The sequence below is a fragment of the Pagrus pagrus genome (genome assembly GCF_965226575.1).
Source record: "Pagrus pagrus genome assembly, chromosome: 19".
NCBI classification, from domain to species: Eukaryota; Metazoa; Chordata; class Actinopteri; order Spariformes; family Sparidae; genus Pagrus; species Pagrus pagrus.
In genome coordinates, this window is record NC_140203.1 from 21,464,343 (window position 1) to 21,479,277 (window position 14,935).

The 14,935-nt window shown below is 39.5% G+C and overlaps 1 protein-coding gene across 1 annotated transcript in view; it reads left to right on the forward strand.

The window, feature by feature from the left end:
• Positions 1–13,087, forward strand: part of arrdc1b (arrestin domain containing 1b) — a 38,658-nt gene extending 25,571 nt beyond the window's left edge. The window contains exons 3-8 of the mRNA XM_084383342.1: positions 1,023–1,073; positions 6,373–6,527; positions 6,884–7,066; positions 7,648–7,824; positions 8,396–8,858; positions 10,033–13,087. Coding sequence (XP_084239468.1) covers positions 1,023–1,073; positions 6,373–6,527; positions 6,884–7,066; positions 7,648–7,824; positions 8,396–8,858; positions 10,033–10,097 — 1,094 coding nt within the window. The 3' untranslated portion in view covers positions 10,098–13,087. The remainder of the gene's footprint in view (positions 1–1,022; positions 1,074–6,372; positions 6,528–6,883; positions 7,067–7,647; positions 7,825–8,395; positions 8,859–10,032) is intronic.
• Positions 13,088–14,935: the final 1,848 nt, after the last annotated feature.

Here is a 14,935-nt window from a genome sequence, read left to right on the forward strand (position 1 = left end):
AGATCCTCAGAATGCCACATGTGTTTCTGAAAACAGCAAGTTCTGCTTCAGATTACCCTGTGTTGTCTGATAACATCAGAAATACAACGTTTGCAGACTGACATTGTTGCACTTCAAAGGGTTTTATTTTTTTCTGCACCACTGCTTGATTGAACTCTTAAAGTGTGAAGATATGTTTTAATTACATTTTTTAGTTCCTAGTGTTCATTTCATTCTCTTCCTCTGTATGAGATTCTGAATTGTTTTTTAATGCCTACATCTTGAGAGAATAAGCGTGGTTATTGTTGATAGTTTTGTTATTGTTAACAAATCTTTGGTTGTCGAAAGCCTGATACATTTTATTCCTCTGTCATGTTGTAAATACTAGAGTACTGGAAAAACATTAGCTACAGACTACATTGTCCAGCTGTTTTAGGGAATTATTCAGCCTTTGAAAAAAAAAAAAAAGATGAATTAAGTGTGAGCAGTTTCTAAAGATTTATGTCTTTAGTAGGAAGATGCTGGGCAGACATGGTAGGTCGTCTTGCCAATAAGAAAAAAACAAAAATGTAGAAGGCTTATCCTTTAATCTATAAGGGCCATCTTGGCACAATGACCCGCTGAAGAATGCACTCAGTCTTGGGTCGATCACTGCTGTCCTCCCTGTGCTTGTAAGTCATTGATTAACTTTGCTGAGAAACGCTCCAACTTTGCCAGCAACATGACCAACAGTTTATCACTTCCTCTGACACCAGCTGGTTGGTTTCAGTCGCATGTTTTCACCGCAGCAAAAAACATCTCGGCTCAGCTGTCTTTGAACAGCAAAGCCTGTTTGTTTCAGAAACACCATCCCTCTGGGAAAGTAGGTGAGCGGCACAGCCAGGGGGCCTCACGTGGACATCTGATCTTTAATGCAAGATATACAAAGTCTAAATAAATACAGTCACCGACATCCTGATAACTGTCAATATATGAGTACCTGTAAAAGTCATTAGCATTTTTTTTCTATTATCGTCCAGCTAATAAAACTTCCTCTTTTACAGGAACTCTGGTGGCAGGCGAACACAGTTTCCCTTTCCAGTTTCTCATTCCAGGTGAGTTTGAGATTAACTTTAATGACCTGTTTAACCTCATTCCTCCATGTCGGAGGCGCCGCCTCTGTTTCTGTAATAGTTTTCCCATGGACCTGCTTTATCAGAGGCCCAGATGACGTCAGTGGAAGAAGCATGCAGGTGCGATAACCTCTGATAACACTGGACTTTTTCTGGCATGTGTACTTAAAAAGTGTTCAGCCTAAAGTCCTTTTTCTCTGACACAAAGCAGACGCACCCACGCAGATCTGTGATAGTGCAGTGTGTGAAGGATCATTACACAGTTAATGTTTGAGAGACTTGAGAAGAACATGCCAAATATGATGCCTCAGTGGGATAATGAATCTATTCCACACGATTAAAAACACACTATAAATCTGAGTTGATCTTTCCTGAAGGCTGACATAAAATTACAACACCATAACGTGCAAATAAAACAAAGATCATATGAACATACTTGGCACCTGTGAGGGCTCACACACACTGTCTGTCTAGTATACTCCATTCTCTGAGGCGTGGGCTGAAGCACAGGGGGGTTCAGGATATTTTTAGTTCCCTCTCCTGTTGTGCAGTCACTGTTTAATTGGTCTTCATGCCCCCATGCTTTGCCCTCCCCTCCTATCAGGCTCTCAGACTTGAGAGCATCAGCACAGGGCATGTTAACTACTGTCAAGTGAGAAGTGGCTCATAGAAGAATCAAGTGTGTTCTACTGCCCCCTGCTGGTATAGCAAACACACTGATGTGCTCCTGAATATCTTTGAAGTAGAAGTATTTAGATGGAATGAGCCAACCTTTAAACGCAGGATGTGATGAGCTGATGATAACAATGAGGTTTTTATCCTCTTTGATTTATTAATGTGTAGATACGAAAGCATGTCAACATAAAAACACATGCAAATATATATACATAGAGAATCACGGTCAATATTTGACCTCATATTTGTAAGAAGTTCCCTGAAATTCTGCGTCTGATCAGGATCCCCCACTGAAATCAAAGAAGCTCTAATGGATGAATATACAGAACCAAATCATCTGGAGTGACCAAGCAATGCAGTGTAAAAGCACTGCCAGGAGTTACATGGAAACACAGAGCAACTTAAGAGCTGTTCCTGCTCAAGGACGGAGAGATAGAGACCTTAAGTTGGTTTAAATGTTTGTTACACTGTTTACACTGACACTAATGGTTCGATGTTGTTTTCAAGGAAAGTAAGAAAAGTAAGTAATTCATATAAACCAAACACAAAAAGTATTTCTAACACTTTAATTTAACGCAACTATGGCAGGCACAGTCCAGATATCACAACAGTGGTGTTTCAGCTCCTGACACCATCACAGTGTACACAGTGCCCTTGAGCAGGTGACTGAACCCCAGTGTGCTCCTGATGTGCAGCTCAGCTGCCATCAGTGTGTGAAAGTGTGTGCTTGGGTGTATGAGAAGAATATGAAGGTTATAATGTTCAGTATTTGTTGTAGTGTTTTAGAGAGGTGTTGATTCAACTTAAATTTTGGGGCATCACTATTTAATTAAGTGTTCAATAACTGTTTGATAACCAGTTAAAAGTTAATTGTAGTACGTTTAACAAAGCTGTACAGGGGAGGACTAACAGAATTTCCTCTGAAGAGCCCAGCTCATTTATCTGGAGTCGAGGCATCAGTTGTTGTTCTCGCACGATGATTTCTCACTGCAGGAACAAAAAAATTCAAAGAGAAGAGGAAGGCGCAGGCTGAGATAAACTCAGTACAAGGACACTTAGAGGAGTAAATAGGGTTAGATAAAATGGTGGATGGCCTCATTCCAAACAGACACAAGATACAAGTTCAGGAAGAAAAGAGAGAAGAACAAAGGAGATGAATACAAGTGATACACAAGTGCTACAAACTTTTATCCTTTGTAAATGAGCCTCTTCATACTATCTAAGCATCCTTGTTTTCATACAGATAACCAGAATAAAAACTGAATAACCGGTGAGCAGCTGCTTATCTAGTTCCATAGAAGAAGTCAAGAGCAGCCTTCAAATCTCTATCCTCCTATCTAATTGTAGATTTTTTAAATTAAACTAGATAATTTGGGGTTTGGGGGTCTTATTGGCTGCTAGAAAACTTGTGTGAAATGTGTGCTGCTTTTTCTGATAAGCCAGACCTATTGAAATCACATAGAGTATTACCTCCAAACAAGATTTCTTCTCACAACTAATTTCCTTCCCTGTTTAGCAGATAAAATCCTTCTACTTGATCTGTACACCTCTGAAGTCAAGATCTAAATTCAAATTTTAAAGTTTAGTGGAACTATGTGTGTGGAACTCGAGCACAAATTGGCAGACATTGACAAGTAATTCATAATTTGTTGATTAACAGGTTGAAAGATGTCTTCTCTGTATACTGGGCCAAATTTGGAAGGACTTAAACTTTTTTTCAGACATTTAGGTTTCATATAATACTTGTATCAACAGCATTTCAATAACTATATTTCAACTTTTAATTAGAAGGAGATAAGTATTGAATCATATTGCTGTTGAAGTGTTGCTGGTATATGCCAGGTAATGTTTACTATGTTCACCATCTAAACACAAGGCATAGCTAGCCTTGCCGGTGTTTAATCATAAACCAAAAAAGATAATGCGATCTGTCAAATTCATCTTTCAATTTCATCTTTCATTCATTCAAAAAACTCACACACTGGTGGGCTTACTTTTTCCAAGTGCGGGTAGAGTGTCTCGCTTTCATCTGTCATTTCCTCCCCCAAGGTAGCACACACTGTTGTAGTACTGTAGCTAGTTAGCTAGTTACTGCATCTTCTTCTTCTTTTGTATATCCTATTTTATGGTGGGTGGCAGCCAGCGTTCAGCTGCTTTGACGCTACCTGCTATTACAAAGTGAGAAAGGAAGGACAAAGAAATTATTTAAGAGGTGCTGGATAACTTACACAATATTATCATTTGTGTATTAAAAGTATTGCAGTTCTCATCAATATTGATGTATCGCGACAGCTCCTGTCCAGATCAAATGTGATGGCAGTCCATCCTGCAGTTGTCGAGGCATTTCACAAAAATGCGAACCTCATGGTGGCCCTAGGGGAAATGTCAGAAGGATTTATCTTCTGGGGAACATGAATTATTCTCACTTTGAAAACCAAGCCCAGATTTAACACAGGTGTCAAGATCTTATTTACAAATCAAAATGCAAATCAACGAGTGCTTACTAGGTTTCTAGATACAGACTGAAAAAGTCCATCCTAAAAATGATGTTAGGGTACTTCCTGTTGAAATTAAGTTGTCACCTTGAAAGTACAACAGCAGCTAAAGAGCCAGGAGAAGTTCGTATCTGAGCTCGAAGGAACAAGTCAGGCTAAACTATCCTCTGCCACTTTTACCAACCACCAGCAGCTCACTGAGGTGTGTCCCCAGAGAAAGTCAGTCTGTCCCCTGTCAGTCTGTCTGCAACAATCAACAACAGCCCACCTTCCATGGTTAATTCTTATTGACAGCAGCAGCAGACTCGTCCCTGGAGCAGCTGCCTGCCTAGCTGACATTAACATCTGAATGAGGATGCGGGAAAAAACGAACACATTAGACTAGTGAGGGTGAGAGTGGCTCAGCTTTAATTTTGACAACCTATTAATCACCTTTTTGTATATCCTGTTTGGGAATTTATATGCAAATTGATTGTACTTGCCAGAAGGGTATTTTTCCCCTCTCTCCCGGATCTGAATATCTCTCTCCATCTGTCTGTCTGGCTGCTTTCTCCCCAAATAGTTATTTTTACCTCCCTCTCCTTAAATTTCCTTCCCTCCAGCATTTCCCCCCCGTTTTCTCTTGTTCACTGTCCTTTCCGTAAGTCACATAAACAGTCTGTGTCCTTTCGATGCAAGATGAGATGTGCAGAAATCAGTCTGAAGGACTTACATCTTGTGACAGCTCTGATAAAGGTCTGTGTGGATAAGGACAAATCCAGCTCTGTCTTCCCCCTACTAGTAACATTATAAAGTGTAATCTATTGCATTTTTAGCCTGATGAATCCATTTTTTTTAAAAAGCATTGCATTATTGCAATCTTTTGTTAAAGAATGTGTTCATTTAAAGATATAATACGTAGAAATTCAGCATTAAAATTTAAATAAAAACGACTGTATTTGTTATACATTTTGTTGAATTGTGTACATTATCCCAAATGTCTCCAACAATGTTCAAACCCAGAGAAATCCACAAGTTTATTCGAGGTAACAGTGCGTTTCATTAGGTTGCTGCCACTACTTACAGGTTAGTGAAGTCAGCAAACGAGAAAAAACTTAACATGAACTAAACTTCAAAACTACCTTGTGTGTGAACATGTGTGCAAGTCAGATAGATGTTCATCAGCAGTCGTTGTTGTTAAATGGTGTATTAACTACCAGCAAAGCAGGTTTGACTACGGACTACATCATTTGTGTTTATTTGTATGCAGCACCCCAAACAGCCAGAGTACTACATTAGCCATGAGCTAACGTTAGCCAGCAACAGCACAAAAGGAGTGTGTGTATCTGTGTGTTTAAATCCAGGTAAACTCACTATTCGATACTCACCAGAGACTGCAATTCTCCTCCCTGTATAATGTCTCCATGAAATAAAAGTACATCCATCCAGCTGCTCCAGTCAGCAGGCAACATAACATAAACACCGACAGCGGACTACTCCTCAGCAAATTGCTGCTGCAGTCAGGCTGATAAACAGGAGTGAAAAGTTAAAAAGTAATCTCTGAGCTCTCCTCCGTCAGAAAACTGCGTCAGATCAGAGCAGAATCCGATGTGACTGTTTATTCCTCGGGTCTGGCTTTGCCTTCGTCACTCTTCCCGGCTCTGAGCAGCTCTCAAAAGTCTCTACGAATGTCTTACTGTATGTTATCTTTTGATCCCGGCCCACTTTGAGAGCCCAATAGTGATGGAAATTGCTGGTGCAGATCAAACCTTTGCTTTTTCCCCTTTAATCCTTCCTTTAATTCTTTGTCTCTTTTTTACACAAGCGTATAATATCAATTATTTCAGAAAAAAAAGAATAGTTTTTGCCGTACTTGTGCACATGAAAGGCTGTAACAGCATGTGTCTATGTTAGTGTCTATGTTATGTTTCACAATTTACTTTAAGCAGCATTTCATATTTTCATGGGTTATACAAGATACATTTGAAACTTTAACATGTGAAAGTGATAACTTTTTTATATACCTTTAGATTAATACATCAAACATGGACTTTTGCAGTCCTTACATAGGAAACTACAATGTCTTCACTGTCAAATTAATTTGTCTATTGTCTTCACCATCCTCTCTCCAGTTGCTGCCCCGACATCCTACGAGGGACCCTTTGGGAAGATCATTTACCGTGTGAGGGTGGTCATCGACACGCCCCGCTTCTCTAAAGACTACAAAGCCCAAAGGCCCTTCTACCTACTCAACCTGCTCAACCTCAACGAGGTGCCTGACATTGAAGTAAGTGTACAATGCACAAATCTCGTTGATTATCTCTTTGCTTATTTTATTCCTGTACAAACCTGAATGTTGCTGTTCTGTTCTTGATCAGTAAATCTCGGAGTTAAAAACGAAGAACAAAGGACTTTCAATCACTGTAACGTATCTCCTTATTTGATCAACCTTTGCCTTGGTCGAGGCTTATTTGATTTCATGGCATTACTCACTTATCATTCTCTCTTTTCCCATCATGACTGAGAGTTTCCTGGTTCTCTGGAGCTAAGCAGGAATAGAATATCAGCACGGCATCAGCTAATGAGGCTTATTAATTGTTTACAACGCGCAAACAAACATTTATCCTCTAACTCTGTCTGCAGCATCCGAGTTACGCTGTGACCACTAAGAAGTTCAACTACCTCCTGGTGAAGACGGGTACCCTCATGCTGAAAGCTCGCAGTGACCTGAGAGGTTACATCCCCGGTCAGGTCATCAAGTTAGCCACGGAGATCCACAACAAGTCGGGAAAGGACACAGGATGTGTACTGGCCAGTCTCATACAGGTAGATTATTGAATATAATCAGTAATAGTTGTGTTTTTTACCATCATACATTTGGTAAACAGGCTAACGTCTTTCTGCAATGAGCCAGCTCAGGAAATATGATTTTGTTTCTTTTTTCTCTTTGCAAACTCTTGTTTTTACAGGTGTTGAGTACAGAGCAGTGCTTTGAGTGGAAAAAAAAATTGCTAGATCATAAAATCAGTGAAGAAAAATGAGAAACAAAGCTCTTAACAAAGACCATAAACCCACCTCTCCAACCCACAGATGTGTGTCTTCATAGCCTTTGTCCTATCCCAAATATGTTATAATGAGCACCATTATGAGTGTGCATTGCCCTCTGGAAATTTCCATTTTAGAGGGTAATAACCTTTGAGAATGTAAAATAAATCTCTGCTGGGAAGCTTCTAACATAACCATTGATAGAGATAATCCTTTCATGTGGGTGCACATAATATCTCTCAAGATAATAGAGGATTTTCTTGATCTATTTCAATGGTTCATGTTTCCATGCAAGTAGCTTGAGGCGGGTGAAGTGGTTCGACGTCACCATAACTTCTTTTTATGTCCACGTTTGAAACCAGAAAGTGACCTATAAGACCAAACGGCCTGTGTTTGACCTGCGGACCATCGCAGAGGTGGAGGGAGCTGGCGTGAAAGCAGGAAAACACGCAGAGTGGAGAGAGCAAATCATCGTCCCTCCTCTTCCTCAGTCAGCGCTGACTGGCTGCAGCCTCATAGACATCGACTATTTCATTCAGGTTAGAGTGTGTGCATACTCATCAGCTCTCAGCTCAGTTCATTATCTTTTCAACTAGTGGAGTGAACACAGCTGAATTGTTGTTGTTGTGTTGTTCCTGCTGCTGCCCACACATGTTCAGCAGCATTTCAGATTTAAGGGCTTGTTGTTGCTGTAAACAATGCAAATGCTATATAGCAGCGAGGTATGCTGCATCTACTTTTCAGCTTGTAATGGTTTGTTTTCTGACAGACCAGCTCTTGACACGCTGGTGAATAATATCTTTGTTTACTGTATTCAGAGCTTCCAGATTGAAACCTGTGAATCACTGATGACTCCCACTCACTGTAAACTCGCTGTAGAGTACTCTCCCTCACTTGCTGTAATATTCAATATAATTTGTTTTCTCAAGCCTTTAAACATGAAAGAATAAAATTCTGCAGAACTATAACATTCAGCCACATTCAGCAGCAGCTGATAAAGAAAGTAAATGTTTCCTTTCTATTTTTGAGTAGAATCTTTGTGAGCATTCATTTAGTTGCAATCTGCAATCTCTAATTATATTGCGTTCCTCATTCATCTCTGTGTTACAGGTGTCACTAAAATCTCCAGACGCAGTCGTCACTCTGCCTATCTACATTGGGAACATTGCTGTGAACTTATCTCCGTCAAGGCCCGTGCCCACCAGTCCAGTCAACTGTTGTGCGACAATTGCGCCAGGGGCAGCGGGCGTGACACCCAGCGCCCCGCCGGCAGAGGAGGAGCCAGAGGAGGGGCTGTGTGCAGGCGCCGTGGCCAGTGAGGAGATTCCCACCAAGAGTCACTCTCAGCAGGATTCCTCAGGTCAGCCGGTCACCATGTCCCCCAGCGCCTTCAGCCACGCACCCGGCGCAGCACTTCCTCCAAGCCACAGACGGCCCAACGCCTCCGCTCCCTTGTTCTGTGTGTCCACTGGGGCCACCATACCTTTCTTCACTGAGGGAGACGTGACGCCCATCCCCACTTCCTGTTCACTCATCCTGCCTCCAGAGTACAGCAGCTGGGATTACCCTCATGGTTAGTTCTTCAACAAATTAGATTAATGGCCGAATAATATTTAGAGAGTCTGTCTTCCTTATCAAAGTCGATGCTTTTAATATCATTTCATGTCATGGCAACAATCAAATCAAGTAATGGGTCGCCTGAAGTTTAGTCTAAAGATTTCAGATAATGCTCTCTCATGTTGGTTCAGAAGTAGATTCATGTAATAGTGTTGTTATTTGTACTCCTATGAGGAATAAGACAGATAAGACAAACACAAGTAATCTCAGAATCAGCTGCAAAGTTTTATATTAAACAAGAGAAACACCAGAGCTGTTGATACAAGTTTATATCACTTTGCTAAAGACTAAACCTGTATGGATACCTGCGAGGTTCTGACAATTGGTCATACTATCTTTGAATAAATACAAGGTACAGTATGTTGAAAATAGAAAATAGAATTATTTTAGTGTGCAACAAAGTAACCATCAGGTTGATCTATGAACTGTTTGTTTTTGTCATTGAAATCTGACATTTGAAATGAAAAGAAGTGATGGATGACCTGACACCCCAAGTGGTACTATACTCGGGTTGCGCGATTTGGTAAAAACATCACGGAATATGATTCACAATTAGTGGGAATAATCACCGACAGAATCTTTGAAATAATGATGATGTGACATTTGTTGAGGTCTGTACCAAACAAACATGTTTTCGTAGATCTGGACAACAAAATGTGTGGGCCAGGACATCTGCTGTTCTGTCACACATTTTGACGTGGGTTGCTGAAGCATTCACAGTTGAACTCAATAATCCTATAACATATAATCCTTCAATATCCCACATCCCACGTCACTGCCTGTCTGTGTAGGAAGAATCTAGATAAACGATTAGCATCTGTAACCCAGCTAAAATGAAGCGTATTTTGCTATTCAACAACATATTCCATGAGTTTGGTTGTTTATTGCTTATATAGACTGCTTTTCCAACCACGACAAGTTAAAATATCTGCTGTAAAAAAGGCCTGTACTCTTACAATACAAAGGTGGAAAACTGCAGAAAACTGTTACAGCATTTCAGATAGACTGAAGAAAGAAACCCTATGAGACAAAATCCACTGACCTACAGATACTTTACTACAGCAGGTAAGAGTGGAAGAGATGTTAGGACTTCAACTATATTGATGTTTGTTTTCCTCTCTGTGTTACAGAGCCCCCTCCCAGTTACGAGGAGAGCTGCAGTAGCGCCAACTCCAGCTTCAACAGCAGACAGTAGAAAAGAAGCAGGTGATAAAGCATCGTGGCCACGCCCACCCACACCTGTCTGCACTCGCCTCACAACAAATCAGGACAGAGACACACTGGGTTAAAGAGGACGGACCATAATCCCCTCCCTGAACACCCCAAAGATTATTTCTTTGTCCTCGAATACGTAAAAAAGGGATCATATCTTATATTGAATATAAGTTTTTAATGTCACCTCATGTCCCACCAGGTAGTGTCAGACAGAGCGGGTGAACATCACTGTGCCTAAAAGAAGTATTTTGGATCATTGTACAGCGTTTAGAATATTCAGTGAACGGACATGTTTGTTTCATGTGGCACAATCATGTTTTTTCAGTGAATTTTTTTGCATCTGTGATGCCTTGAAAACGATTTCGGCACACTGAAAGCTTGTGTTAGATGAGATCAAACGTTGGCCTTTTCTGCAGTCTTGTTCCAAATGTGCACTTGTTGTGGTCCACTGCTGTCATTTGTGTCTCAGTCGTCCTCATCATCAGCAGGGTGGAGAGGTCTACATGCTGGATACTGAAAGAAGAGCTTATTGCCAGTTTGTGGTCTGTCTGTAAAGCTAGTTAAACCCCCTGTATGTAGGATCTTTCTGTGATGATATCATCTTTTAAGTTATTCTGATGGTTTAAGTCTTTGTTTGAAGAAAGTAGAGACAGTCCCAGTGAAAATTGGTGCAGTTTATATGTACATGTATGTGTACTGTAGCAGCATGCATTGCTGTGCAGTGCAGTGTCTTTTTGTTTACATCACCAGAAGTTGCCAATCAGAAATGGTTGGAATCCTACACATGAGGGCTTTAAAGAGTTTTACGTACTCACACAAAATCAATATTGTAAATATTGTTTTCACTGACATTAATCAACCAATTGGAGTATCTACAATTGTATTTTGAATTTGTTTTAGATCTCTAGTCAAGATAATTTATGTTGAAATTCAACACATAAGACTGTTGTTATGCTCCGATTTTTTTTTTTGGAAAAGGATTTTAAGGGCTTTTCACACTGCACTTGGCCCAGTGCTTAGAACCTTCTTAGTCCAAGGCTAATAAAGATATTTCAGGATGTTAACATAGCTGCTTGTTTGAACAAACATTTAACCCAGGGCCAGTAGAAGTGTAGAATGAATCGTATTGCCCTGGGCTTAGGTCAACCCTGGGTTAACAATGTGTGATGTGAAAAGGGGCTATCCCAGGGTTATCCCAGGGTCAACTCTGGCCCTGGTTTAAGAATGAATAGTGTGATGAACCCATTAGATAAACGTTGAAAATCATGTCTGGAACTCCACCTTGTGTTTTTTCACGAGAGGTTTTGCTTTGACACCAGTTTTGTATTCAGAGGAGAGCATAGCTGCAGATGAGGCTCAGTTTTCCTGCAGCTGGATAGTACTGATGCAGTCCGTCTCTGCCCTCCTGTGGTTGTCGGCGGTACAAGCTTAACTCAGCCTGTCCTGAAACCGGAGCCTGACATAATCACTGAAATACTTGGATGATGCACCAACTGGGGTCTGCTGTATGTTTTTACATGTTGTGTATGTTTGTGTTTCTCCTGTTTGTTGCCTTAACTTTCTTTGAGTGCTACATTAGTGAGATGAAAATCCTCAGATGATAAACATACATGTGTACAACACAGCACTTTGAGAGCATGGGTGTCTGAGTGCATATCTACTGTACGTGTGTGTGTGTGTGTGTGTGTGTGTGTGTGTGTGTGTGTGTGTGTGTGTGTGTGTATAGGTAAAATAGAGCTCGTTTAGATGAGAACCTGAGTTTTCCCGAGTTCTGTTTTCACTCAAACTGTTTGTGTAAAATTATCTGTTCAAGACATTTTCTGTGATTGTGTGCAAGGGCTGGGTGATAGTTTAACCTAATCTTATCAGATAGTATCATCTCATGCTTTGATCTTATCATGTCATTTAAATGTATGTATGTAACTAAAAACTAAATCAACATGAGCTACTCAAGTTTGATCTTGTGTAACTCACCACAGTGAAACAGTTCATTGCTTTGAACATCAGTTCCTTTTATATCTGATTTTGCATCCATTTGTCATGTTGTGTCATACTTTAATGACAGAAAATATCCTTATTTATATAATTATGATTTCAACCATGTCACCCAGCCCTACATTGTACTTTTTTGTGGGAAACCAATGCCACTTAAAATCTTAAGCACAACCTCTGTATTGAAAGTTTGTGTAACTATTGATGTGTTTTTCTTATTTAAGTCACATCTCAGTACAATCTTAAAGTCCATTCTGTGAATTCAGAAAAAAAAAACATGCTGGTTGGCTCTTGACTGTAGATCATGTTGCCATGTGTTTTTCAGAATTTGTGTTTTATTTTACCGCTCTGAAATCTCCACAGACAAACTGCTGTTACTGTTCGGACCTGACAGTCACCCAAACTCCATTATTGTGAATGCATGCCTTAAACAGTCTGGATTCATGTCACCCACTCCAGGAGCTTGTAGTGGACTTTCTTCTTCTTCTCTGTCACTAAGGATGTCAGGATGTGCTCGTGCAGCTCTTCCTCTTTGGTCTCCTGTGGACTGTGCTAAGTGCACTTGATGTACACAAATGTAGCTTTTAAAAACAGCGAGGACACTGGACCTTTTGAACTTTGTTTTTATTCTTGTTTTAGAAAATATGTGCAATTCCTTTCATTTCCGAGAAGGCTGCAGCAGCAGCTCCCTGAAGTCATTTCACGCTGCCTTTATCTCTCCTGATTCTGTTGAATTCTTCCACCAAAAGGTACTATAGCTTTATGACGCCCCGCTTGTTCTGTGTTATTTTTTCATTCTCCCCCCTCACATATTGATGAGTGGTGTCTGGTTTTGTATTTTTCTACTTGTAAACTGTTTACAGGTGCAGTATGCAGATACTAATATTAGCACCTCAATCAGTAAATGTAATATTTCAACTTACAGTGCAGAAACAAAGTTTTACTGTACAGTATAACAATAAAATTATATGACATGTTGTTGCTGTTTCTCTCAACAGAGTCAGGTTTGTCGTTCTGAAATGAGAGCGTGCCTCCAAAACTAGAGTTTATTTTTCCTTTTCTTTTGACAAACAGTCAGCGTTATGAACTTTGGAACAACAAGGCAATTCAATGTGCATTACATGAGAGCAAATCTCGGATTGTGTTGACTTAAAACAGACTAAATAGTGAAGAGACACAACTGATCCATAGCTAGATCTAAGTGTCAAAGGTCTTGCATTTCCAGAAATATGTGTACAGCCATGAGATTCCTCAGAAATTGCTGGTGACAAGTTCTCAGTTATCCTAAAAGCTGCACATACAAAAAGGCAGCCAGTAGAAGCTGTTCCAAGGATGAATCAAATCAAATGAAGGCTAAGATAGTTACCGTAGGTCAGCTACAGCATTTCATCCATTTTGATAGAATCTTCACAACATGCATTCATCATGAAATAGACTGATCAGTTCAGGGAACATTTGAAGAATGATTAAGTATGTTTGCAGTTTAAAAAAGGGGCAAAAAATGTAAGTTAATAACTTTATAGCCCCAAAAACAGCAGTTGATTAAGAGCTGTCTGCCAAACACAATGCACAGTAAAACAATAAACATTGTATTCAAAATCTCCAAAAATGTTTTAGGATTTACCATAATAATTGGAATTCATTTATTTAGGTTGACAAGAGTTTTCTCTTTTACAGATTAGTGGAAAGAAAAAAAAACATTTAGGTGTTTAAGGTAGTTCAGATTTCTGCTCTGGACATTTGTGCAAATCAGCACACATTTAAGCTTAAAGACTGATTTGCATACTTAAATATCAGAAAACTTGTAATGCAAAAAGATACACTCTCTTGATGTCAGTAATCAACTTGGGATTTTCATGGTGATATCTTTCAGTTCAAATGTTTACCCTATATCTTTAAAACAAAAGAAAGTTAAAGTATTTCTAAAAATCAGTTTTTCACATACTCTGAGTCAGAAATCTCCACTGTAGTAGCACTTACATACACCAAGCGTTCCAGTTTACTTCCTATATATATATTCTAAAGGTTTTTACAGAGGGGTTTGTTCATACATTTCATTCATAGCCTGATTTAGATAACATTTTAGATAACATCAGTTCTGCGTAACATGCAGAACATTTATTTTTTGACAATATTTTCAGATTAATGGATTGATTAAAAAGAGATATCTAAAATTTCCTCTGAAAGGACCTTTTAGTCTTATATTTTATCAAAATGAGACAAGAATTCTGAATTTGGCTTCATCCAGTGTTCAGATTTCTGTTTAGGAAATTAGTATATTTTTAATTAGACAATGACTCATTTGTATATTAAAACACAAAGTTTCAGTGAACTTTGTATTACAAAAAATGTTACAAAAAGTAATCAACTGAGGAAGTTTTATGTTGATACCTATCAGTTAAATTTGTTTCACCCTATTTACCTGTGGTGTATCCCCTTAAAGGTGCACTATGTAGTTTCGGAGAAGACATCTTCATTGACTGATTTTTTAATGCCCCAACAAACAACATGAACAAACTCATACTTACTGTTTTACTTTGTTGATATGTGGCCGACCCTGCCACATGTTCTACCTAACAGTGTTCTGAGGACCTTATTTTCCTCTGAGAACAGCTTGTTTATTCATTTATAGAGAAAATAAATATTTCTGAGTTTGTATCATTTCATCATTAATATTGTAAATATCAAAATGAACATGACAGGAAGAACAAATCTCTCCAAGATTAACACCAGCCTCCTTCCAGCGACGCATGATGTGGACAGCAGTGTTTCTGCTGGCCTCACGCTGCTTTAACAGCACACTTTTCCTTTCACATCGGGAAAGCA